Below are 27973 nucleotides of genomic sequence, written 5' to 3' on the forward strand. Positions count from 1 at the left end.
GGAATGGAAACTGAAAGTACCCGTCCTTCCGATCCAGGGTTAAAGGAGTCCTGTCGCCTCGTTACCAGTCTGATTGATTCTGCTGGTCTACGCTGGCCGAAGTTTGTTCGACAAACTTGATCAGGGCTGAGAGGTCGACTATGGACATCCCCTCTCAGATCCTTCCTTACAAGAAAGGATCGACTGAGGGGGCCGGGGGTGAAGCCGTCGATGATCCTAAGGAAGACCTTCGCCTAAGGTATGGATCATTCTGCCCAACCGGGCAACTCTGCTGATGCTATGGCATAGAGGTTCAGAGACACTGAATTCGCTGACAGAGACGGCAGGCGCGATATCCTTGGCTACTCACAGAGATTGTGCGGGAATGGGCATCGGGAAGCTGTCATTCGGATGAGTAACCTTAAGCATCCTCCCAGCGAAAAAACCTGCAATCCTAGAGTTCGTGAACTCCTTTTAGGACTATGCCCTCCCCCGGGGAAGTCTCCCGTGCCATCTGTTCCTGACAGGAGGAAACTGCAATTGGACACCTTGTCCCAGTTGTCGTAGCCGATAACTTAGGCCGACGTGGTTGAAAGAAAAGGGAGCTGGAGCCCTGCAGAGTCTGGAAGAAAGCGCCTTGGAGGAGTGAAACCGGAAGTCGATTTACTCCGCACAGCAGATGTTTAAGTCTCTGTCCTTGGGCAAAGACAAAACTCTTCTCAAGGATGGAAGGGTGTCTGAGGTCGTTGACCTCCACAGATGAGACACCCGAAGGAAGCCTTCAGTCAGTGCGTCCAGATGGTACAACATCGAGCTTGTCCGCAAGTAGATACTTAACGACGAAAGGCCAAGGTGCCTGAGCTCGAGAGGAGGAAAGTACCCTTGATCTTCCTGTAGCTTCCTTGAACCAAACCTCGGGCCGTAACCGAGGAGGGAAAGAACCTGGTAAGCTCCCAGAGGAAGAGGTAAGCAGTCACCCCTTGTCCGATGGAGAAATCTTCAACGGAAAGCCCCCCCGCCAAAAATCCTTCCAGGGCGGGAGAAGGAGAGAGTACTCGTGCAGGAGTGGGGACCCTCGAGACCGACCTCTTGGGAACCAACTTCGCCCTGGGGGAAGTCACCACGAAGTCCACTCCTCTCTTTCTCTTCAGCGTAGGAGAGACAGCCGCTGGTTTGTTACCCTGGCCGGTGAGTGCTGGTTTCATAACCCTCATTAACGCCCGTGCCAGCGGATCAAACCATGTCTGCTGCTCCAAGGACACAGAGTCCGAAATCCTCGCTAAGGTGAAAGGGATCGGGCGATCCTTTGGAGAGGACACGACGGTTCCTGCCTGAAAAGAAGGTGGGAAGAATGCTGTACTGACCTGTCTTCGTCCTGCACTACCAACCTGTGCTTGGATGGAGGTGATCCCGAGTGCCGCCTAGGAGCAGGCGTCCCTGCTGCTACCACCGGCTGTGGAATTCGCCGCGAACTATGGTCGCGCGAGGGCGAACGGTCGCGCAAAGGCGAATGGTCGCGCGGGCGCACAGGCGAGTGGTCGCGCGGGCGCGCAGGCGAGCGGTCGCGCGGGCGCGCAGGCGAGCGGTCGCGCGGGCGCGCAGGCGAGCGATCGCGCGGGCGCGCAGGCGAGCGATCGCGCGGGCGCGCAGGCGAGCGATCGCGCGGGCGCGCAGGCGAGCGATCGCGCGGGCGAGCGATCGCGCGGGCGCGCGATCGCGCGGGCGAATGGGCGTGACGGCGAGGGATCGTGCTGCCGCGTAGGTGAAGAAGATCGCTGGCGGTAAGCGATGGCGAGCAGCATGTGTAGGTGAATGATCGCGTGATAGGGTGCGATGGTGATCAGCATCCGCAAGAGGGCGAGCGTTCAGGGTTGTGCGATGAGGAGCAGCATGCGTAAGCGGGCAATCGTGCAGGGTTGTGCGATGGCGAGCAGCATGTGTAGGTGAATGATCGCGTGAAAGGGTGCGATGGTGATCAGCATCTGCAGGAGGGCGATCGTTCAGGGTGGTGCGATGAGGAGCAGCATGCGTAAGCGGGCAATCGTTCAGGGTTGTGCGATGGCAAGCAGCATGCGCAGGTGAATGATCGCGTGAAAGGGTGCGATGGTGATCAGCATCTGCAGGAGGGCGATCGTTCAGGGTGGTGCGATGAGGAGCAGCATGCGTAAGCGGGCAATCGTTCAGGGTTGTGCGATGGCAAGCAGCATGCGCAGGTGAATGATCGCGTGAAAGGGTGCGATGGTGATCAGCATCCGCAAGAGGGCGATCGTTCAGGGTTGTGCGATGAGGAGCAGCATGCGTAAGCGGGCAATCGTTCAGGGTTGTGCGATGGCGAGCAGCATGCGCAGGTGAATGATCGCGTGAAAGGGTGCGATGGTGATCAGCATCTGCAGGAGGGCGATCGTTCAGGGTGGTGCGATGAGGAGCAGCATGCGTAAGCGGGCAATCGTTCAGGGTTGTGCGATGGCGCGCAGTTGAGGGTCGCGCGATGGCGATCAGCATCCGCAGTTGAGGGTCGCGCGATGGCGATCAGCATCCGCAGTTGAGGGTCACGCGATGGCGATCAGCATCCGCAGTTGAGGGTCGCGCGATGGCGATCAGCATCTGCAGTTGAGGGTCGCGCGATGGCGATCAGCATCCGCAGTTGAGGGTCGCGCGATGGCGATCAGCATCCGCAGTTGAGGGTCGCGCGATGGCGATCAGCATCTGCAGTTGAGGGTCGCGCGATGGCGATCAGCATCCGCAGTTGAGCTAGTAGCTGGCGAACCATGTTCCTTCAGAAGTGTTGGAGAACGTTGGCGTGCCAGCTGTAACACACGTGGGCGATCCGGAGATCGCTGGCGAGCTGATGATCGCTGACGAGCTGACGATCGCTGGCGAGCTGATGATCGCTGACGAGCTGATGATCGCTGACGAGCTGATGATCGCTGACGAGCAGAAGGCTACGCGTGGAAGCCTGCGTAAAGAAGAGTCCTTGACCCCGACCTGAACCGAAGTTCTAGATCGCGAGGGCGAACGTGGGCGCACAGGGCACGTAACAGGAACCGCAGGGAAGATCATCTTGAAAGCGCTGACGAACAGGAGAGCGCTGACGAACAGAAGGGCGCGCAGGGAAACCCTGACACGCAAGGGAAGAACCCCCGTGGGGGCAACCCTTTGCCCCGAAGGGATCGTTGTCCGCCGGGAGACTGATGTCCGTCGGAAGACCGCTGTCCGTCGGGAAGACCGTTGTCCGTCGGGAAGACCGTTGCCCGTCGGAAGACGAGATTAGACTGCTGTCCATCTGCACCAAGACGGAAGATCGAGAAAAAGAAGTTGTAGGCTGCAAACGGAGATTCAAAAAGGCGCCTCAAGCACCCTTATAGGGAGATGAGAGGCCCTTACGACGAGGCGGACGGAGGGCCTTACGGCGAGGGAGGCCAACAGCAACAGCAACAGAAGAAACCTCCGAAGAGGAGTCTCTATGAGTGTACTCTCTCGCGAACGAAAGAGAAACACTTCGTGGAAGAGACTGGTCAGCCAGTGACCTAAAAGGGGCAATCCTCCGAAGAGGAGCTCCTGCAGTTGCCCAGCCCCTTGAGCGAAACTGCAGGTGCGACCGCTCAGCACCAAGAGCATAGTCGCACGAAAAAAAGGCAAGAGAAGAACCCCCCATAAGAGGAAAAGCTCAAGCCTGGACAGGAAAAAAAACTTCCCTCGGAAGGAAAGTTATCCGCCCAAGGAGGCAAGCCTCCTGACTGTTCTAAAATGAACTGGAGAGCTGTCCGTCGACACGGGAGTACTACCAGTAGAAGGAGACACGCCCCTGACGACAATACAAGGGGGGAGGCAGCAACAGCCGAATCCCCAGGACTCAACCAGACAGCTCACACCGTTGCTATATTACAGAAACGAACTAGATCGGTAACTGTAAAAAAATAAAACAAATAATATTAGTACACATTCATTCCCCCGGGAAGGCTCCGAAGAGGAATCCCGAGGAAAAGGAACAAGAATTACACAACAGGCACGTGCCCTCACAACCACTTACACTCGCGGAAGGAGAGCTGTAACCAAAACAGAATTATAACAATTATAATTATGTAACTATGTAATTATGTAAATTAAAAATGAATGAACACTAAAGAAAAAAAAAAAACGAAAACCCCGAAAGGAATCGTTCTACAAGCTGAAAAATTAACAACTACAATTAGATTCATAAACTAATTGAGACAAAATGTACGGCGTAGCAACCCCACCCACACGGGAAGGAAGCTACAAGGGCGTAGTAAAACATAGTAAAAGGGTGAACGACCTCAAGAGAGAGAGAGAGAGAAAGACCGAAGTCAAACTCGATCGCAACCCATAAAATTAGGCCGTGGTGGCCTAACTGCCGAGGCCTCCACGTAGATATCGTACACTACACACACACATCTGAAAAGGAAACTTACTTATTTCTATACTCAAATATATATACAAACATGAAAACATGTTTACATATATATTGAGTAAAAGAAAAGTAAGCGAATAAGTAAAGACAAAACAGACAATGGCTGCCAAGCGAGGACCAAGACAGAGAGACGTCTGTCACAGTCCGAGCCAAAAGTGAAAGTGGGTATTCACCTGTGTGTGAGGGGGAGGAGGGGTAGCTAGCTACCACTCCCCTACCCCCCCGCTAACTAGCGCGGGGGTAATACACCCTCGTTAAATTCTAATGGCTCGCCATTTCAGCTACGCTAAAAGTAATAACCCTTTGTAAATAGCGTGGTTTGTATTTCGGTTACGGAACAACTTGAATTTATGGTAAAAATTACTTGTTAACGTTTTCCCCGATGTAGTGTTACATATAACACTGGCATTTCCAGCATAAACGCATTCGCTGCTGACCTTGGTAGTACTACAGTTTCATGTCTAATGTTTTATTCAGAGCAAGCAGGATGAAAACTAAAATAACATGTTATCAGAAAACAGTAAACAAAAAATAAACATCTATTGCAGATCATTGTACAATAAAAAAAATGTGTAACACGCTGAATTTGCTTTTTTGGCAACTGCCTTAAAAACCATTGACTTTTGTAAGAAAAAGTGTATTACTGAACCCCATAATGTGGCTATTCTGCCCATTCTGAGTGGTCAGGAAACCTCCTATGTCAAACATTTACAGAGATAAAGTCACAGCATATGGCTGTACATTGACCAAAAGAGAGGTGGCCATTTCGGCTATTTCGCCGACAGTGAGAAATGTGTTACCAAGAAAATATTCTTCCTGGACTTTCAATTAGTTCATTCCCGAAAAGTTTAGCTCTGGACATATATTTCCATATGAAACCACCATGAGCTACTCTAGTATAAAGAGACAAGAGAAAGATTGATGAAAAGCTGAGAGATGAACAAGCAGGATTTAGAAAAGGTAGAAGCTGTACTGAACAAATTTTTGTTTCAAGACATGTCATACAGCAATGTTAAAAGTTAAAAGTTGCGGGTTTTAGGTCTCCACAGAGACGATTTACATCGTCCTCCTCGGGCGACCATTAGCCAGCAGGGACTATCACTAGTCCCCCCCAGGCGCCTACCCTGGGAGTACCCCCCGGGTAGAAGGTCTCAGTATTCGCGTCCCAGGCGGGGACCGAACTCGGGACCTCTATAATAGAGATCCGCGCTGCTACCAACCTTGCTATCCGGAGTAGAATATAGAAATCCTCTGGCATTTGCAGACTATGAAAAAGCCTTTGATAGAGTGCACCGGCCAGTTTTGTGGAGAGTCCTGCGTTATTATGGAGTTCCTCTTAAATAAATAAATTTGTTCATAAGCATAGCAAATGTGAAGATAATGTTAGTGAAGTCCTATCAAATGAATTTCCAGTTAACAGTGGAGTACTAAGTTGCTTATCCTTCTCAAGGATTTTATAATGAATAGAACTGTTGGAGATGGTGGAGAAGGATTGGACTGGATTGGTAAAAGGATATTAGCTTACCTATAATATACTTATGATGCTGTTCTTATCAACATAACACCACGACTTGCAAAACTTGCTTACCAGAACGCGTGAAATATCACATGAGGCTGGGCTCAAGATAAACAGAGGAAAGATAGAGATAATGAAAATGGAAGATGAAATATCATTGGAAGTAAAGATTAATGAGGTGGAATCATTTAAATATCTAGGAACTATGATCTCTACCTTACCAATTCCCCAGCAAGTGCTAAAAGAACTTCTTACTAACCTGTGGAAAATAACAGATAACTTAGGAGCTAAGAAATCTGCATTCTTTATAAAAAAAAAAAAAAAAAAAAAAAAAAAAAAAAAGGAAAAATACCATTAAAGGCTACACATCCATAAGCTTTAATTTTCATGGAATTGAAAACCTAAACTAATTAGTTTAGCCTCCAGAAAACTGGAAAGAGGATGATAAAGTTTCTCATTATTATGTTTCCTGTCCAACACATCAACCAAACGGGTTGCCTTTTTCTGAAGGACAGTGAGTGACAGGAGGAACTGCTACGTCTAATCAAATATGTGGAGATTTTCTCTTGCTTGAGGGTACACTCACGCACAGATATTCTATCCTACTTCTCTTACTCTTGTATTTATTGGTTTTTATAGTTTATACAGAACTGTATATGAAAGATTTCTTTTCATATTACTGTTTTAAAATATCTTATTCCAATTGTTCATTACTTATAGTTTCTTTATTTCCTTATTTCCTTTTCTTACAGGGCTATTTTTCCCTTTTGGATCCTTTGGGCTTATAGCATTTTGCTTTTCCAACTATGGTTGTAGCTTAGCAACTACTACTTTTATTAGTAATAATAATAATAATAATAATAATAATAATAATAATAATAATAATAATAATAATAATAATATTAAGCATAATAATAATAATAATAATAATAATAATAATAATAATAATAATAATAATCATAATAACAATAAGGGCAGCTGACCACTTATGTTCCTGGGATATACCAGAAAGGGTTACTTTCAGTTAAAGCACAAACTCTATAAGCTGAGTATACAGTAGTTATTCCAAGTAAAATCTGATCTATTAGCCTTCCTAAGATGACAGGCCTCCTGCTTCTCCAAATAAACACATCTATAATCATCACTGAACAAGGCTTTGTCTTTTACTCAGTACTTTGGCACACAAGAAGGGATAGCCTACCAATTACATTGAATAGATTATAGGCGAACGAGGAGCAGCAGTTACAAAAAGATCCGGACAAAGATCCTTAAAAAAATCATCATGATTTAATTAAAGTCCATAGGGGGCTAAGCAGCTTTAGGCTCCTCTCCATCTGACAGAGTCCTCAAGGGAATATCAGTAGGAGGGGGAACAGCAACTTCCTCATCTACAGGAACCTTGTCCGATAAAAGCTGAGTCTCAAGCAAGGGAGAGACCTACCGTGGTGGCAATGCTTTACAAGCAGAGTCCACACTCACTGGTGCATTAGTAGCGGACCAGAACGCAACGTCATGTAACTGCTTGACAGTCTGTGAACTGTCAACAACTGAACTGTCAACCACAACAGGTGCGTGAGGACGCACAGCGTCCACTCGAGACTGCTTTGACTGCCTAGACTGAGCAGTCAAAACAACTCTAGAATGCGGAGGTTGACGCACAGCGTCAAAACAAGTCAACTCCGATTGTTAGTGAACGTCTTGAACGTCAACAGGAGCATCAGCAAGTGGCCTAACGTCCAAATGCGGCTGAAAAACCACACGAGACCGCATCGAGTGTGGTTCTAAACAACCTGACTGACGTGACTAAGCTACGCCAACGTCAACAGTAAGCACAAAGGAACGTTAGGTTGGCTGAAAGCCAGGATATCGATGAGATAAACGACTAGACTCAACGGACTAATCGGCAGAATAGTCTTCAATAAGGGAGGCAAGCATATACTGTATGTCTTGCCATACAACCCATTAAGGATCAAAGGAAATGGTTGTGGTAAGAGACGAGGGTAACGTCTGTGACCGCAACACTTTGCCAACAAAAAAAGACTCTCGGAGTCTGTGTTACGCTTTTGTTAGGCGGCGAGCAGTTATCCGATGACTGCATAGGGTCAGAGCTGTCCTAATGGTTGTAACCAGGACGCTGGACCTGTCCTGAAAGGACTGACTTTCGCTTAAGGGCTTCGAAACCTTGTGACAGGTTTCTTATGCGAAAAGCCTTCGGATGACGAGGAGAAACAACGTCTCTCTCGTCTTATGGTAGGGGAGATCTTGGTAAGATACGCCCGATACCATAGAGGGAAAACGTCTGTTCGTTGATCAAGGCCTCTCGAACCCATAAGTCGTTTGACATTACTTCTCCCCTGGGCTTGGGAGCATGCAAGAGGTCCCGGACTAGGTGAACGACAGGCACGAACAGACGAACCCTCGGACGCAACACTGTAACACTTTGCGCATATCACTTTATCACTTCGATTTTCTGTTTTGCACTTATTTCACTGAAATCGAAACTTTTACTGATTTCTACCTGAAACACGCAATTCTACCCTTCATTAAAAGGTAGTAATTGCGAAATCAGTCGTATAATGCAAGCTCATTAATAACAGCAAAAAACAGAAAACATATTTTAAGATAAAAAAATCAGTGGCTGGGAAAGAGACTAAACACTAGTTCATATAAACTACGTTTTCAATCTCTCACCGCACATAGCCTGGGGACGAGAATAAAAAACTAAAAACGTTTTATCCTTCCTCCCCGTACAGAGACTAGGGACGAGAGTAACTCGAGAACAACGTTACCCGCTTGAACGGAACGTTTTCTCTCCTCTCTCTCCCTCCGTCTCTATCTCTCTCTCTCTTTCTCTCTTGATTTCGCACCTAAGAGAAGAGCCCAATTATATTTCGTCAAAAAAACATGTTATTTGACTAAAGGAAAAAACTGAAAGGTTTTTCAAATAAAAAGTTCCTTTAAAATAGAATTTAAAACATTTAAGCTAAGAAAGAATGAACAAAACGTCAGAATCGATTTACTCTTACTGCAAAGTGAAACCGTGATACACTCTCTCTCTATCGTAACGATAGAGCGCATGTTGAACGTCCTGAACGTCAACAACTGCGTCGCATAAATAAACTAAACGTTAGTTCATCTTTGAAAACAGTACGAAGACTATCAAAGAAATTTTTTCATAAAATATTACATATAAAAAGTTTTAAATCCTTAGCTCTTTAAAAGCTAATTACGATATAAAGGGCTCAACGTTGATTAACTTCGGTTTCCAAGTTAGGACCGCCTACTCCCACGAAAGGTCGCATATAAACAAAACATTAAAATTTATTTTTATATGTTTATAATAAATGGAAAGTTAATCGAAGAGGCCTAATAAAGGCGGAGAGATATAAAATATATAGAGGAAAATCTATAAATAATTTATAACGTGATAAGATAATTACTAAAAGCCTAAACACACTTCCGTCTAAGGGAAGGGTCGGCCATTTAAAAGTGAAAGAAAGTCCATACTCTCTTTGTCACCATAATTAAATCTATCCAAAACGAGTTCAAGATTTAAGATGAAGATAAAACCCCTGCATAGCGAAAGCTCAAAACTAGTATATAGTACTTCACCAAATAGATGTGAAAAACTCCAGTTTAGCAACAGCGAGTAAAGTACGTCTTGTCGATACCTCGACAGAGAGAAAATTGAGTCTTTGTTTACATTGAGAGCTTGGTATCTGGTCGACAGATGGCGCTGTTGAGCACACCCGCAACCTGTGTAGCGATCGCTGGCGAGTTTTTCCGTAGAGTTGTCTGTCGAGCAACAGAGTTGCAGCTATATAATCACCGGCTAAGTTAAATATTGAAAACAAATCCTTGATAGTGTTAGAGAATGGATGACAATTATACAACTAAAATTAAATGAGAACAAAACTGAGTTTATGGTGGTGGGAAAGAGAAACACTGTGAGAAGCTTGGGTGATATTCAAATAAACAAAAATGGAATCGGTGCCGATATTTAGTAAAGTTCGTGATCTAGGTGTATTTCTTGACTGCAAATTGTCTCTCAATGCCAAAATAAATAATGTAGTAAAATCTGCTGGTTATCATCTAAGAAATATAGCTTTTATGAAAAAGTACCAGGATGAATATTCCGTAAAAAAAAAAACTTGTGATAGACTGTATTTACCAGAATAGACTCCATCTACTACAATCTACCAAAAGTACAAAGTAAGAAATTACAAATCATAATAAACTGAGGAGCAAGACTGACAAAAGGTGTACTACCAAGAGAATGGATCACTCCTATACTAATTGATCAACATTGGCTGCCGATTAAAGCAAGAACTGAATTTAAAATATGTACATTAACCCACTAATTTATCAGAACTAGTCGTCCAAAATATCTAAGAGAATTACTACATAATGTGCAACCAACAAATCGTCCTGACACGAGAATAGTTACAGATGGTTTCAAACTACCAAAGCCCAGATACACGTCTAATGTAGGCTCTAGAGCCTTTCGATATGGGGCCCCGAGACTATACAATAAGCTCCCACGAGACATCCGAATAATTGAAGATATTAAGACTTTGAAGAGGAAACTTTTTGAGAGTGTTTTGACACTGATGATCAAACAGTAAGCGAACAATACGCTTTGTGAAATGATAAATGCTCCCGAATGAACATCATAAAACAACCATGGAGGTCCTGTAGAGAGTAGGGTTCCCCTGCTGTACAAGACCAGATAAGCAGCCCTTAAAGTAAGTAAGTAAAGTAATATGTTAACCATAAGGAGAGACATTTTAACGACAAGGTCATAACCTACAATCCTGTTGTTAATGAGGGAGCATTTGTACAATATAGCCTTTTCTACTCGAAGGAAAGATTCTGGGGAATACTAAAAAAAACTTGTACCTTATCATATGAATTATGAATATCACAATAATTTGTGGACTTAGGCACATAAAATATATTAGATTTATGATAATCTTTTCCTTACAGAGAACTTATACTGCACTTTCAAAATAGTGCTTAACTTATATAGATCTACCAGTCATGAGTATGATCTTTAAAATATTGTAATATTCAAGTAACCACTTGATATAAAAAGGCAAAACTTACAGCTTATGGCGAACACTGCCAGACCAGAATGCTCCAACTGACACCGAGAAAACAGCCAAAATCCATATAATCATCAAGCTGATATGAAGAGGAGAGTCTTTTGGAGAATACATCCCTGCCTTGGTTTCATTATCAGCCTTTTCCTAATCACGTAAAATAAAGTATGAATTAGACACAGAATATGGCAATACTGTAAATAACATGTCACACACAAGGTAGATAATTTATCCAATTTATTGAATAAAGAAAAATTCATAAACCTACAAGTTACCAAAACTGTGTCCTAATGAAAAAGTTAACTATCTCCAGTACCATTATAACAGATACTTTTTATTCTAAAGGTGACACTTGTAGGTATATACAGTGCTGTGAACACTGTATATACCTACAAATTAATTCCATTCATTGAAGCACATTTTCTCATTGACTTCCTTTATAAACATTGAGATATAGTCCTATGAGCTCACCAAAGTTAACTTATTTCACAACAAGAGGCCTAATATACAGTAGAATACCCAAACAAATTTGTTTTATTAATATTGAGTAAGGTCATGATAAGCAGACATTTGAGAAAGCATATTTTTTTCTGTGATTAGAAAAATTAAAAAATTAAAATGCCACAACAAAATTTTTAATACAGTAGTGTCCCCATAAAAATAAAAGAAATCCATACTGTAGTACTGCGAAAACGTTGTTAATCACTGTATGAAAAGGGCAAGCAAAGCAAACATACCATAATCTACTAATTATAATTCACAAAATAAACAATTTGACTCTATAACACTTCTAAAATCAATAATAATCTTACAATTAAAATTCACTGATTAAAATGACTTGTTACTTCAGAAAATAAAATAATCACAAAACAGAGTAAAATTAATGTAAAATAAAAAAGATGAAAAGCAAGCAAAGTAAGTTGGGGTGTGAAACCAACAAGCAAGTCAAAAATCAAAGTTTGATATGTCATCATACTCAACAGTAAGTAAAATACGAGAAAAATATTTTAAATAAAACTGCACCCTAGCAGTACCAGCTGAACTCTGCTGAGTCCCTGGTTAGGCTGGAGGAACATAGAGAGTAGAGTCCCCTTTTTTGTTTGTTTCTTGTTGATGTCAGCTACCCCCCAAAATTGGGGGAAGTGCCTTTGGTATATGTATGTATGTATATACCACAAAATGATAAAATGACTTGGAAAAGAACAGACGGTAGTGTGCATTATCTTATAAATGAAAACAATAAAAAAGTTTACTATTATGTTCTAATTTCTCAATACAATTCTAATATGTGAATATGTTATTTTCATTAGTAAAATAAATTTTTGAATATACTTACCCGATAATCATGTAGCTGTCAACTCCGTTGCCCGACAGAATTCTATGGAAGGGATACGCCAGCGATCGCTATACAAGAGGGGGGTGTACTCACAAGCGCCACCTGTGGCCAGGTACTGCAGTACTTCTTGTTGACACCACTTCAATTTTTCCTCGGTCCACTGGTTCTATGGGGAGGAAGGGTGGGTCAATTAAATCATGATTATCGGGTAAGTATATTCAAAAATTTATTTTACTAATGAAAATAACATTTTTCAATATTAAACTTACCCGATAATCATGTAGCTGATTCACACCCAGGGAGGTGGGTGAAAACCAGTGTACATGTATATCAAGAAGCTAAGTATCCCGTATTTCATATTATCAGTTATTCAAAATAACAATGAAATTACAAGTACCTGGTAAGGAAGTCGACTTGAGCCATTACTCTGCCTTAAATAAGTTCGTCTTCCTTACTGAGCGCAGCGTTCCTCTTAGGAGGCTGAACAACTCTAAGGTGCTGAAGTATCAAGGGCTGCAACCCATACTAAAGGACCTCATCACAACCTTTAACCTCGGCGCTTCTCAAGAAAGAATTGACCACCCGCCAAATCAACAAGGATGTGGAAGGCTTCTTAGCCGACCGTACAACCCATAAAAAGTATTCAAGAGAAAGGTTAAAAGGTTATGGGATTATGGGAATGTAGTGGCTGAGCCCTCGCCTACTACTGCATTCGTTGCTACGAATGGTCCCAGGGTGTAGCAGTACTCGTAAAGAGACTGGACATCTTTGAGATAGAATGATGCGAACACTGACTTGCTTCTCCAATAGGTTGCATCCATAACACTCTGCAGAGAATGGCTCTGTTTGAAGGCCACTGAAGTAGCCACAGCTCTCACTTCATGTGTCCTTACCTTCAGCAAAGCAAGGTCTTCTTCCTTCAGATGAGAATGTGCTTCTCTAATCAGAAGCCTGAATAGTAAGAAACTGAGTTCTTAGACCTTGGAAGAGAAGGTTTCTTGATAGCACACCATAAGGCTTCTGATTGTCCTCGTAAAGGTTAAGACCTTTTTAGATAGTACCTAAGAGCTCTAACTGGGCAAAGTACTCTCTCCAGTTCATTCCCCACCAAGTTGGACAGGCTTGGGATCTCGAACGACTTAGGCCAAGGACGTGAAGGAAGCTCGTTTAGCAAAAACCGAGCTGCAAGGAACATGTAGCCGTTTCAGATGTGAAAACAATGATCCTGCTGAAGGTGTGGATCTCACTTACTCTTTTAGCTGTTGTCAAGCACACGAGGAAAAGTTTTTAATGTGAGGTCCTAAAGAGGCTGATTGGAGAGGTTCAAATCTTGATGACACAAGGAATCTTAGGACCACGTCTAGATTCCAGCCTGGAGTGGACAACCGACGTTCCTTTGAGGTCTCAAAAGACCTAGGGAGGTCCTGTAGATCTTTGTTGGTGGAAAGATCCAAGCCTCTGTGGCGGAAAACCGCTGCCAACATACTTCTGTAACCCTTGATCGTAGGAGCTGAAAGGGATCTTACTTTCCTTAGATAAAACAGGAAGTCAGCAATCTGGGTTACAGTGGTACTGGTTGAGGAAACTGGATTGGTCTTGTACCAGCTACGGAAGACTTCCCCTTGAGACTGATAGATTCTGAGAGTGGATGTTCTCCTTGCTTTGGCAATCGCTCTGGCTGCCTCCTTCGAAAAGCCCCTAGCTCTTGAGAGTCTTTCGAAAGTCTGAAGGCAGTCAGACGAAGAGCGTGGAGGTTTGGGTGTACCTTCTTTACGTGAGGTAGACGTAGAAGGTTCACTCCTAGAGGAAGAGTCCTGGGAATGTCGACCAGCCATTGCAGTACCTCTAAGAACCATTCTCTCGCGGGCCAGAGCGGAGCCAACCAACGTCAGCCGTGTCCCTTTGCGAGAGGAGAACTTCTGAAGTACCCTGTTGACAATCTTGAACGGCGGGAATGCATACAGGTCGAGATGGAACCAATCCAGCAGAAAAGCATCCACGTGAACTGCTGCTGGGTCTGGAATCGGAGAACAATACAACAGGAGTCTCTAGGTTATCGAGGTAGCGAACAGATCTATGGTTGGCTGACCCCACAGGGCCCAAAGTCTGCTGCAAACATTCTTGTGAAGGGTCCACTCTGTGGGGATGACATGACCCTTCCGGCTGAGGTGATCTGCCATGACATTCATACCGCCCTGAATGAACCTCGTTACCAGCGTGAGCTTTCGATCTTTAGACCAGATGAGGAGGTCCCTTGCGATCTAGAACAACTTCACGAAAGAGTCCCTCCCTGCTTGAAGATGTAAGCCAGGGCTGTGGTGTTGTCAGAGTCCACCTCCACCACTTTGTTAAGCTGGAGGGACTTGAAGTTTATCAAGGCCAGAAGAACCGCCAACAACTCCTTGCAATTGATGTGAAGTGTCCTTTGTTCCTGATTCCATGTTCCCGAGCATTCCTGTCCGTCCAAAGTCGCACCCCAGCCCGTGTCTGATGCGTCCGAGAGGAGAAGGCGGTCGGGTTTCTGAACAGCCAAAGATAGACTTCCTTGAGAAGAAAGCTGTTCTTACACCACGCGAGAGAAGACCTCCTCTCTTCGGAAACAGGAACTGAGATCGTCTCTAGCATCATGTCCTTTATCCAGTGAGCAGCTAGATGATACTGAAGGGAGGGAGGTGGAGTCTCCCTAACACGATGAACAGGGCCAGCGATGAAAGTGTCCCTGTTAGACTCATCCACTACCTGACTGAGCATCGGTTCCTTCTCAGCATCTCTGGATGCATTCTAGGGCTTGGAATATCCTTGGGGCCGACGGAAAAGCCCGAAAAGCTCGACTCTGAAGATCCATACCCAGGGAGACAATGGTCTGGGATGGGACGAGCTGAGACTCCTCAAAATTGACCAGGAGGCCCAGTTCCTTGGTCAGATCCATAGTCCATCTGAGAATCTCCAGACAGCGACGACTTGTGGGAGCTCTTAAAAGCCAGTCGTCTGACGGAGCCGGACACAAGATCATGGTACTGCTGCACAGTCTGTGAACTGTCAACCATGGGGAAGCGAGGAAGTACAGTGACAACCCGAAGCTGTCTAGACTGTCTGGGTCGTACAGACAACTCCTTATCGGGTTGCTGAGGTTGCCGCACTGCGTCACAACAAGTCACTTCTGCTGGTTGTTGAACGTCTTCCCAGTGACACACTGACTCCGTAAACAAAAAAAAAAAAAAAAAAAAAAAAAAAAATCCTCTAACAAGGACTAAGCTTGGACTGCATGTCTTGCAACACAGCTCAAGGTCTATGGGAGCAGGTGTGGTAACAGACGGGGTTAGCGACTGAAGTGGAACCATTACCTTCCCTGGGAGCATGTTATGCTTAAATAAAAGTCCATAGGAGGCTACGCAGCTAAAGGCTCCTCTCCAAATGACAGAGTCCTCAAGGGAATATCAGAAGGAGGGAGAAAAGCACTTTCTCATCTACAGGGACCATATCCGAGAAAAGCTAAGTTCTCTCAGTGAGGGTTTCACTGGTGCAAAAGCAGCAGACTAGAAGGCAACGTTATGAAACTGCTTGACAGTCTAGTGAGTTGGCAACAACCAAAGAAGTGTGACTGAGAAGCATGCGGTAAGGTATGCAGAGCATGTTGTATGCAGAGCATGCTGTATGCAGAGCATGCTGTATGCAGAGCATGCTGTATGTAGAGCATGCTGTAAGGTAAGCAGAGCGTGTTGCATGGCGTGTAACATTTCTCAGAAATTCCATGACCAGTGCTAGAGTGAGTAATATCGCATTACCGTCCATTGAAAGTGCACGTGCCGAGGGAATTGATTTAGACTGTTTTGTTGATGAATTTGATAGCCGGCATGATAATCGTAGAATTAAGCTACACTAAATGTACTATAATCTACTTCACCTCAGGAAAGGGAAACTCGCCCTGTTGGCAACACTGCATACTTCATGCATGCTTGCATGGGGTTTAATATCAACATAATATTACCTTACATTCATAACTCATGATTCATTTGTTTAGAAGATATTTTTGCCATATTTTGTGATTTGTTAAAAATATATTGCAAGGAATACATATATATTTTTATATAAGTAATACAAATAACCTCCATTATCATAATGTTTGTGTAGGCATACATGTATATGATTACAAATGCAAGTTATGAAAGTAATGAGGAAAAAATGGCAGATGCATGCGTTGAGGTGGCTGACTCATACAATGAGGTTGCTGCCTCAAGAGTTGCGCTTGCTGTAAGGGTTGCGGATGCGCAGTAGCAGGTTCCTGAGGAACGAGTTAAGGTTCCTGAGGTGTGAGCTGCGAGAGTTGAGGTAGCGGCTGCGCAGAACGCAGTTCTTGTCTCGCGAGTTGAGGTTCCTGAGGTGCTAGCCTAAGGAGTTGAGACTCTTGCCTTGAGGAGGGTTTAGGTCGCTGCAGCGAGTGCTGAGGTGGCTGCCTCATTGATGGAAGAGGTTGTCGTACCTCAAGAGATTGTTGCCTCGCTGGTGGAACCGCAAGCGGAAGCGGAGGAAGAAAGGCATAAGACTCCTGCTCCCATTGCTGAGGTTGCCTTAAGGAAGGTTAAGGTTGCTGCACAACGCTGGTAACTGGCAACTCAGAACGCGGTAAGGTAGCCTGAGGAACCTCAACTTCGTACGCCTGGCAGACTGGACTGCGGTGAGGCGGAGCTCTTGCAGGAGGAGGCGGAGGTTGCTGCACACCGCTGGTAACTGGCAACTCAGAATGCGGTAAGGTAGCCTGAGGAACCTCAACTTCGTACGCCTGGCAGACTGGACTGCGGAGAGGCGGAGCGTTCGCAGGAGGAGGTGTAACCTTCTCAGCCTGAAACTCACGCATTAAGACCGCAAGCTGCGACTGCATGGACTGCAGCAAAGTCGTCTTGGGATCAACAGACGATAAGGTCTGTTGAGGCAAAGCCTTAATAGAAGATGAACTTCGTACGCCTGGCAGAAGGCATCGCCTTACCTCTCTTAGGAGGTGTGCAGTCACCTGATGACTGAGGAGAGTCAGAGCTAACCCAATGACTGCATCCGGGTTGTTGAACTCTAACTTCGTACGTCTGGCATAGGTCTGGACTTTACGTTTAAGAGGTCTTGAGACCTGAGACCAGCGTTTTCTCCCCGAAATTTCTTCTGCAGACGAGCAAAATAAGGGCTCAATCGTCTGCGGGTGGGAGTGACGGTCTCTGTAAGACACGCCCGCAACCACCGAGGATACTTCTGTGCGCCGATCAAGGCCTGCCGAACCCTTTTGCCCTTCGACATTGCTTCTCCCCTGGGCTTGGGAGCTTGCAAGAGGTCCCGGACTGGGAGGACGACTGGCACGCACAGAAGTACCCTCACGCACAACACTGACACACTTTGCGCTAATCACTTATCACTTTTGATTTTCTGTTTGCACTTATTTCACTGAACTCGAAACTTTAAGTGGTTTGTACCTGAAACACGCAATTCTATCCTTTCTCAAAAGTTAGTAATTGCGAAAACAGAATTACAATGTAACAGAAAAATCTAATGAAAGATAAATAATTCAATGGCTGGAAAGAGACTAAACACTAGATCAAATAAACTACTTTTAAAATCTCTCACCGCATAAAGCTTGAGAACGAGAAAAAAAAAACTCTAGAAACGTTTACCTTCTTCCCCTAAAGAGACTAGGGAGAAGAGCAAAAACGATAACAACGTTACTCGCTTGAACAAAACGTTTATCCTCCTCTTTCTCCCTCCGTCTCTATCTCTCTCTCTCTCTCTCTCTCTTGACTTAGAACCTGAGAGAAGAGCCCAATCATATATATCGTTAAAACATATTATTGTTAAAGGAAAATATTTCCCAAAATGAAAAGTTCCTTTATTAGAATTAAAACCATTAAGTTAAGAAAGAATGAACAAAACGCTAGACACGGTTACTCTTACTGCAACGTGACACCGTGAAAATTCTCTCTCTATCGTAACGATAGAGCGCAAGTTGAACGTTCTGAACGTCAACAACTGCAGAGACAAAAAAAAACGTTAGTTCAACTTTGAAAACAGTACGAGACTATCAAAGAAATTCTTTCAAAAACATTAAAATAGCATAATATGTTAACAGGTAAAACCGAAATGACGGGCTCAATGTTAATTAACTTCGGTACCAAGAAAAGACCGCCTACTATTAGGAAAGGTCAAATATAAACAAATATAAAAATTAATTTTAATAAGTTTATAATAAAAGGAAGTTAATCGAAGAGGCCTATAAAAGGCGGAGAGATATAAAATAAATCTATAACTTTTGTTAAGCAAAATTAAGAAAGAGAGTCTATACTCTCTTAGACACCAACACTTCCGTCTAAGGGAAGGGTCGGCCATTAAAAGGTGAAAGAGAGTTCATACTCTCTTCGTCACCATAATTAATCAAATTAATTCCAAAAGTTAGCTAAGCTAATAATAAAACTTCCTGAATAGCGAAAGCTGAAATCTTAGAGCAATACTTCACCAAAAACCGTGAACAAGACTCCAAAATTATAAGCGTATCCATGAACGTCTTGCCGGAAGCACGACAGAGGAAAAATTGAAGTGGTGTCAACAAGAAGTACTGCAGTACCTGGCCACAGGTGGCGCTTGTGAGTACACCCCCCTCTTGTATAGCGATCGCTGGCGTATCCCTTCCATAGAATTCTGTCGGGCAACGGAGTTGACAGCTACATGATTATCGGGTAAGTATATTGAAAAACTAATATTATTATCAGATACAGTTAAGTTCAACATCAGTTGTATCATAATCTTCTTTACAGTAATGTATATCAAGTACAGTTGGCCCTCCTTAATCACAGGTTTTATCTTTGCAGATTCGGTCATTTGCAATGCAGAAAATCACAGAACACATTAAAAAAAAATCATATACTCATGGTTTCACGATAATTACTCTCGCGGGCAGTTTTCAAAACCACCATACACAGCAGAACAACTCTGTTAATGACAGAGACTTTTTTCCCTTTCTGACATCATTGTGAATAATAAAAAAATTGCAGGGACTGAAAATTAAGGCAGGACATATTTCTTGTTCTTATATTTTTATTTAAAGAGATTTATTTTAATAAAAATAATTTTCTATTCAGAAATAAGAAAAAAAAAATTATGAACAAACAAAATAACTGTGTTTGCTTACCAACAGCCAGGTGTCAATAATATAGCATGAAGAATTTTATTTTTACATAAAATATAAATTATATTTATAATCTATGCAGCCTAAGATGTGGTGTCCTTTTCATTCTATTTACTATTTAGACTAAAATGCTTGTATTGATTTATTTTTGAGACAGGAATCAAATATCAAAAGGAAATGCACTGAAATCTATGAAAAGATATCTTATTTACATATATGTAGCATAGGAATTTGAGAGAGAGAGAGAGAGAGAGAGAGAGAGAGAGAGAGAGAGAGAGAGAGAGAGAGAGAGAGAGAGAGAGAGAGAGAGAGAATTTACAAATAAAGTCTGTAAACAATTAGAGATGTTTTAGTAATTTTTTATCTTATTTTACCATTTGTGGTAGGATATTCATAAATTCAATGAAAAAAACTACTAATAGTCTATTTACAGTATTTTACTAAAAGCGAAGCCTTAAAACACAGTAATCAATTTTGTTAGCTCAGACTAAGAAGATTAGGCAGTAATCCATTCTCATAAAATCCCGATTTTTAAAAAGATAATTGTGTTTCATTAAAGCATTTTTTACTTTGGTTTTCAATTTCTGGTGCATTTAACCATCAACTATTAGTGACTTTTTTCACTCTACAGTATCAGATATGAAAAAGTGTTTTGTAAAAACTTATACAAAGTGTGTTGTAGCGGTGACTAGTTTAATGATTTGTGGTAATGGCTTTTGAATTATGAGTCGTCTTATCTTGTACTGAACTTGTGCTAACAATGAACATCTGAAAAATAGTATGAATTAAAATACTATGATAAAAAGAACATTTAAAGAATGTAGCGCAGTACAGTGGGTTACCTAATGCGTCAGTCAACCGCAGGTAGGTACCGTATTTAACGGCATATGATGCAATTTTTTCCAAATATTTTGGCCTAAAATAAGGCCCCGAGTCGTAAGCCTAGTAAAGACTATGATTCAGTTATCAGCCTCATGAAGCAGTAGTGGTGTTGAAAAAACTTACTAGCGGCCAAACTGTACTGCAACACTACTCACTTATTTTCCCGAGCTAGCTGCCTTAATACAAGGTTCCCAGTGGCGTTTACGAAAGTAATATTTTGTAACTTCATAATATGAGCTGTAGATTTATAAGATGCTGAGAAAAAAATATATGAAATTGAAATTTTGAGAAATAATTGTACTTTTAATTGAAAAAAAATTACTAATTGTGTACGTTTTGCATCTGAAAACAAAAATCTATCCCATAAAACGTTGAAAAATAGTTATTTCCATAGAAATCTATTTTCGACCTAGTTGTAACCACACGTAAGGAGGTTAATGGAAGTCCCAATGGAAATAAATAAATATATATATATATATATATATATATATATATATATATATATATATATATATATATATGTGTATATATATATATATATATATATATATATATATATATATATATATATATATATATATATATATATATATATATATATATATATATATATATATATATATTCTTTGTCTACACATCATCAAATAGTCTGGCCTATTCTTTACAGATTCTCCTCTGTCCTCATACACCTGACAACACTGAGAGTACCAAATACATTCTCCATAGCTCAAGGGGTTAACTACTGCATTAAAATTGTTCAGTGGCTACTCTCCTCTTGGTAAGGGTAAAAGAGGCTCTTTAGCTATGGTCAGCAACTCTTCTAGGAGGACACTCCAAAATCAAACCATTGTTCTCTAATCATGGGTAGTGCCATAGCCTCTGTACCACGGCCTTCCACTGTCTTGGGTTAGAGTCTTTTTGCTTGAGGTTACACTCAGGCACACTATTCTCTCTTCATTGTTTATATATGACGGATCTATTTTAACTTTGTTACTGATCTCAAAATATTTCATAATGTTATTCATTACTTCTTATAGCCTATATAGTTTATTTATTTCTTTAGTTCCTTTCCTCACTGGGATATTTTCCCTGTTGAAGCCCTCAAGCTTATAGCATCCCGCTTTTCAAACAAGGGTTGTAGCTTAGCAAGTAATAATAATAATAATAATAATAATAATAATAATAATAATAATAACTAGAGAGGTACTCAGTAGAGCACAGACCTACGCAGCGGCCGCTTATTTCTTGACCTCTTGCTCGACCTTGACTTTTCACCTCAACATGTATTAATTGGGGTGGATTTTTATACACTCAAATATGAACCAAGTTTGAAATCTCCTCGCCAATGATGTCCAAAGTTATGGCTGATTACGTGAATTGGACATTTTGCTTGACCGTGACCTTGACCTTCCAAAATTTAATCATTACCAGCTATTTACATAACAATCCCTGCAAGTTTTATTATATCAAAAATAGTGACCAGGATGCTATTCATAAACAAAAAAAAAACACAAACAGGGGTAAAACATAACTTCTTCAACTTCGTTGGCGATGTAATAATAACAATAACAACAGTTTATTTAATCTAACATTTTCTTCTATTAGAGTATAAATAACCCATACTATAGAATCTTCAAAATAGAAAACTTCAGCTATTACTCTATTCTATTGCCAAAAACCATTTTTTAGCCTACCAACTTGAAAAACCTATTTTCAAGGATTTTTTACATTAAAGAGAGAGTTAAGATGTTTAGCTTTCTTATGGGAAATAATAAAATTAGGAATATACATTTTTTTCCCAAATCAATGAACACTTTTGCAAGAGATATTAATAAGAAACAGGAAGAAAACTTAGTAGGCTTGCTATAGTGACGAGAGAACTGACAATACGAAGGAGACATGGTGTACACACTGTAGTACTGTTGTACACCCCATATAAACTTTGTACTCCATTTGAGGGGCAGAGCTTTTACAAGGAAAGAAAATGTGGAAAAATGTTATTTTCATTAGTAAAATAAATTTTTGAATATACTTACCCGATGATCATGTAGCTGTCAACTCTGTTGCCCGACAGAAATCTACGGTCGGAATACGCCAGCGATCGCTATACAGGTGGGGGTGTACACAACAGCGCCATCTGTGAGCAGGTACTCAAGTACTTCTTGTCAACAAGAACTCAATTTTCTCCTCGGTCCACTGGTTCTCTATGGGGAGGAAGGGCGGGTCCTTAAATTCATGATCATCGGGTAAGTATATTCAAAAATTTATTTTACTAATGAAAATAACATTTTTCAATATTAATCTTACCCGATGATCATGTAGCTGATTCACACCCAGGGTGGTGGGTGGAGACCAGCATACATGTTAACAAAGAAGCTAAGTATCCCGTATTTCATTTTACAGTATTAGTTATTCAAAAATAACATAAAATAAATAAGTACCTGGTAAGGAAGACGACTTGAACCATTACTCTGCCTTTATTAAGTACGTCTTCCTTACTGAGCGTAGCGGTCCTCTTAGGATGCTGAACGACTCTTAGGTGCTGAAGTATAAAGGGCTGCAACCCATACTAAAGGACCTCATCACAACCTCTAACCTCGGCGCTTCTCAAGAAAGAATTGACCACCCGCCAAATCAACAAGGATGCGGAAGGCTTCTTAGCCGACCGTACAACCCATAAAAAGTATTCAAGAGAAAGGTTAAAAAGGTTATGGGATTATGGGAATGTAGTGGCTGAGCCCTCACCTACTACTGCACTCGCTGCTACGAATGGTCCCAGGGTGTAGCAGTTCTCGTAAAGAGACTGGACATCTTTGAGATAGAATGATGCGAACACTGACTTGCTTCTCCAATAGGTTGCATCCATAACACTCTGCAGAGAATGGTTCTGCTTGAAGGCCACTGAAGTAGCCACAGCTCTCACTTCATGTGTCCTTACCTTCAGCAAAGCAAGGTCTTCTTCCTTCAGATGAGAATGTGGTTCCCTAATCAGAAGCCTGATGTAGTAAGAAACTGAGTTCTTAGACATTGGAAGAGAAGGCTTCTTGATAGCACACCATAAGGCTTCTGATTGTCCTCGTAAAGGTTTTGACCTTTTTAGATAGTACCTAAGAGCTCTAACTGGGCAAAGTACTCTCTCCAGTTCATTCCCCACCAAGTTGGACAGGCTTGGGATCTCGAACGACTTAGGCCAAGGACGTGAAGGAAGCTCGTTTTAGCAAAAAACCGAGCTGCAAGGAACATGTAGCCGTTTCAGATGTGAAAACTATGTTCCTGTTGAAGGCGTGGATCTCACTTACTCTTTTAGCTGTTGCCAAGCACACGAGGAAAAGAGTTTTTAATGTGAGGTCCTTAAAAGAAGCTGATTGGAGAGGTTCAAATCTTGATGACATAAGGAACCTTAGGACCACGTCTAGATTCCAGCCTGGAGTGGACAACCGACGTTCCTTTGAGGTCTCAAAAGACCTAAGGAGGTCCTGTAGATCTTTGTTGGTGGAAAGATCCAAGCCTCTGTGGCGGAAAACCGCTGCCAACATACTTCTGTAACCCTTGATCGTAGGAGCTGAAAGGGATCTTACGTTCCTTAGATGTAACAGGAAGTCAGCAATCTGGGTTACAGTGGTACTGGTTGAGGAAACTGCATTGGCCTTGCACCAGCTTCGGAAGACTTCCCATTTAGACTGATAGACTCTGAGAGTGGATGTCCTCCTTGCTCTGGCAATCGCTCTGGCTGCCTCCTTCGAAAAGCCTCTAGCTCTTGAGAGTCTTTCGATAGTCTGAAGGCAGTCAGACGAAGAGCGTGGAGGTTTGGGTGTACCTTCTTTACGTGAGGTTGACGTAGAAGGTCCACTCTTAGAGGAAGAGTCCTGGGAATGTCGACCAGCCATTGCAGTACCTCTGTGAACCATTCTCTCGCGGGCCAGAGGGGAGCAACCAACGTCAGCCGTGTCCCTTTGTGAGAGGCGAACTTCTGAAGTACCCTGTTGACAATCTTGAACGGCGGGAATGCATACAGGTCGAGATGGGACCAATCCAGCAGAAAAGCATCCACGTGAACTGCTGCTGGGTCTGGAATCGGAGAACAATACAACGGGAGCCTCTAGGTCATCGAGGTAGCGAACAGATCTATGGTTGGCTGACCCCACAGGGCCCAAAGTCTGCTGCAAACATTCTTGTGAAGGGTCCACTCTGTGGGGATGACCTGACCCTTCCGGCTGAGGCGATCTGCCATGACATTCATATCGCCCTGAATGAACCTCGTTCCCAGCGTGAGCCTCTCGATCTTTTGACCAGATGAGGAGGTCCCTTGCGATCTTGAACAACTTCCTCGAATGAGTCCCTCCCTGCTTGGAGATGTAAGCCAAGGCTGTGGTGTTGTCGGAGTCCACCTCCACCACCTTGTTTAGCTGGAGGGACTTGAAGTTTATCAAGGCCAGATGAACCGCCAACAACTCCTTGCAATTGATGTGAAGTGTCCTTTGCTCCTGATTCCATGTTCCCGAGCATTCCTGTCCGTCCAATGTCGCACCCCAGCCCGTGTCTGATGCGTCCGAGAAGAGACGGCGGTCGGGGTTCTGAACAGCCAAAGGTAGACCTTCCTTGAGAAGAAAGCTGTTCTTCCACCACGTTAGAGTAGACCTCATCTCTTCGGAAACAGGAACTGAGACCGTCTCTAGCGTCATGTCCTTTATCCAGTGAGCAGCTAGATGATACTGAAGGGGGCGGAGGTGGAGTCTCCCTAACTCGATGAACAGGGCCAGCGATGAAAGTGTCCCTGTTAGACTCATCCACTGCCTGACTGAGCATCGATTCCTTCTCAGCATGCTCTGGATGCATTCTAGGGCTTGGTTGATCCTTGGGGCCGACGGAAAAGCCCGAAAAACTCGACTCTGAATCTCCATACCCAGGTAGACAAAGGTCTGGGATGGGACGAGCTGGGACTTCTCTAAATTGACCAGGAGGCCCAGTTCCTTGGTCAGATCCATAGTCCATCTGAGATTCTCCAGACAGCGACGACTTGTGGGAGCTCTTAAAAGCCAGTCGTCTGATGGAGCCGGACACAAGATCATGGTACTGCTGCACAGTCTGCGAACTGTCAACCATGGGGAAGCGAGGAAGTACAGCGACAACCCGAAACTGTCTAGACTGTCTGGGTAGTACAGACAACTCTTTATCGGGTTGCTGAGGTTGCCGCACTGCGTCACAACAAGTCACCTCTGCTGGTTGTTGAACGTCTTCCCAGTGACACACTGACTCCGTAAAAGGAAATCCTCTATCAAGGACTAAGCTTGGACTGCATGTCTTGCAACAAAGCTCAAGGTCTATGGGAGCAGGTGTGGCAACAGACGGGGTTAGCGACTGAAGCGGAACCATTTACCCTCCCTGGAAGCATGTTATGCTTAAATAAAAGTCCATAGGAGGCTAAGCAGCTTAAGGCTCCTCTCCAAATGACAGAGTCCTCAAGGGAATATCAGAAGGAGGGAGAACAGCACTTTCTCATCTACAGGAACCATATCCGAGAAAAGCTAAGTTCTCTCAGTGAGGGTTTCACTGGTGCAAAAGCAGCAGACCAGAAGGCAACGTTATGAGACTGCTTGACAGTCTGTGAACTGGCAACAACCAAAGATGTGTGGGGAAGCCTCAACTCCTGCCTGACTAGTTTGCTGCTGGCGAGTGGCGGAAACCACAGTGTGTTGCGGAGGCTGACACACCGTGTCAAAACACGGCAGCTTGTGGTAGCTCCCGCACGGCAACGAAGTGCTCTGTGTGTGGGAGTCATCAAACATCTGGCAGGGTTGACTGTGCATGGGTGGAGGAGCTCTCACAACAAGAGTGTGAGAGCATAAAGCCATGCCGGGCGCACAACCGTGGGAGGTGTAGGCCCACGGGTGCATCGTCAACCTTCTCCGCAGTCGGAGTGTGGGAGCTGGCAACAACAAAAGCAGAGTGCTGGTGCGTGGAAGGGGCTGCGGTGGGTTGAGGAGCATGCGGTATGGTATGCAGAGCATGCTGTAAGGTATGCAGAGCATGCTGTAAGGTATGCAGAGCATGCTGTAAGGTATGCAGAGCATGCTGTAAGGTATGCAGAGCATGCTGTAAGGAATGCAGAGCATGCTGTAAGGTATGCAGAGCATGCTGTAAGGTATGCAGAGCATGCGGTATGGTATGCAGAGCATGAGGTAAGGCATGCGGCTCATGCTGCATGGTATGCGGCTCATGCTGCATGGGATGCGGCTCATGCTGCATGGTATGCGGCTCATGCTGCATGGCATGCGGCTCATGCTGCATGGGATGAGGCTCATGCTGCATGGAATGAGGCTCATGCTGCATGGGATGAGGCTCATGCTGCATGGTATGAGGCTCATGCTGCATGGAATGCGGCTCATGCTGCATGGTATGCGGAGCATGCTGTAAGGTCTGCAGAGCATGATGCATGGGCTGAGGAGAATGCCGCATACTGTAGTGCTGGAACCCGGCAACTCCTGATGCGGCAGCTCACGCATGTTAGCAGATGGTGCAGCAAGAACATGCGTCTGGCAGTGAGGACTGCGCATCGGTGGAGGAGCTCTCACAGGTGTGGTGTGGGAGCAGGCAGCCGCAGTATCTGCTGAGCGCACAACCTCGGCGGGTTGTAGGTAAACAGGCTGCATTGTCAACCTTCCAGCATGATACTCCTGTATGAAGGAGCAAGCTGAGACTGTAAAGTCTGCAGCATGGACCACTGGGGTCTATGAAAGACAACAACAAACGGAGCTACTGTCCGTTGTGACTGAGGGTCTAAAACAGCTGGTGCGGCAACAGACGGAGTTACTGCCTGTTGCGGTACCACCTAGCCTCTCTTAGGAGGTGTGCAGTTGTCGTACTGCAGCGAGTCCGAACTGACCCAGTGGCTACACCTAGGCCGTTGGACTTGCGCGGAAGGGACCGACTTGCACTTAAAAGCTGCAAGATTTGGTCCATGGTTTCTGCGAGAAACCTCTTCCGCAGACGAGGAATAAATGGGCTCTCTCGTCTTTGTGTGGGTGGGGTGATCACGTCGGCAACGTGTGTAAATACACCCGAAACCACAGAGGGAAACGTCTGTTCGTCGATCAAGGCCTGAGGAACCCATAAGTCCTTCGACATTACTTCTCCCCTGGGCTTGGGAGCTTGTAAGAGGTCCCAGACTAGGTGAACCACTGGCACGAACAGACGAACCCTCGAACGCAACACTGTAACACTTTGCGCATATCACTTTATCACTTTTGATTTTCTGTTTGCACTTATTTCACTGAACTCGAAACTTTAAGTGGTTTGTACCTGAAACACGCAATCCTATCCTTCATTAAAAGGTAGTAATTGCGAAAACAGTATTACAATGTAACAGAAAAACATAATGAAAGATAAAGAATTCAGTGGCTGGAAAAGAGACTAAACACTAGATCAAATAAACTATGTTTAAAATCTCTCACCGCATAAAGCCTGGGAACAAGAATAAAACTCTAGAAACGTTTTACCTTCTTCCCCTCTATCGACTAGGGAGAAGAGCAAAAAAAAACGAGAACAACGTTACCCGCTTGAACGAAACGTT

General features: G+C 43.7%; 1 protein-coding gene across 4 annotated transcripts in view; it reads right to left on the minus strand.

Annotated features, from left to right (window-relative positions):
- The window catches only part of LOC137650100 (signal peptide peptidase-like 2B), a 407178-nt gene that overhangs the window by 346452 nt on the left and 32753 nt on the right, over nucleotides 1–27973 (minus strand). For all 4 annotated transcript variants that reach the window (XM_068383206.1, XM_068383205.1, XM_068383207.1 and 1 more), the window contains exon 5: nucleotides 11031–11173. In XM_068383206.1, coding sequence (XP_068239307.1) covers nucleotides 11031–11173 — 143 coding nt within the window. The remainder of the gene's footprint in view (nucleotides 1–11030; nucleotides 11174–27973) is intronic.

The sequence above is a fragment of the Palaemon carinicauda genome, chromosome 11 (genome assembly GCF_036898095.1).
Source record: "Palaemon carinicauda isolate YSFRI2023 chromosome 11, ASM3689809v2, whole genome shotgun sequence".
In the NCBI taxonomy this organism is placed as follows: Eukaryota; Metazoa; Arthropoda; class Malacostraca; order Decapoda; family Palaemonidae; genus Palaemon; species Palaemon carinicauda.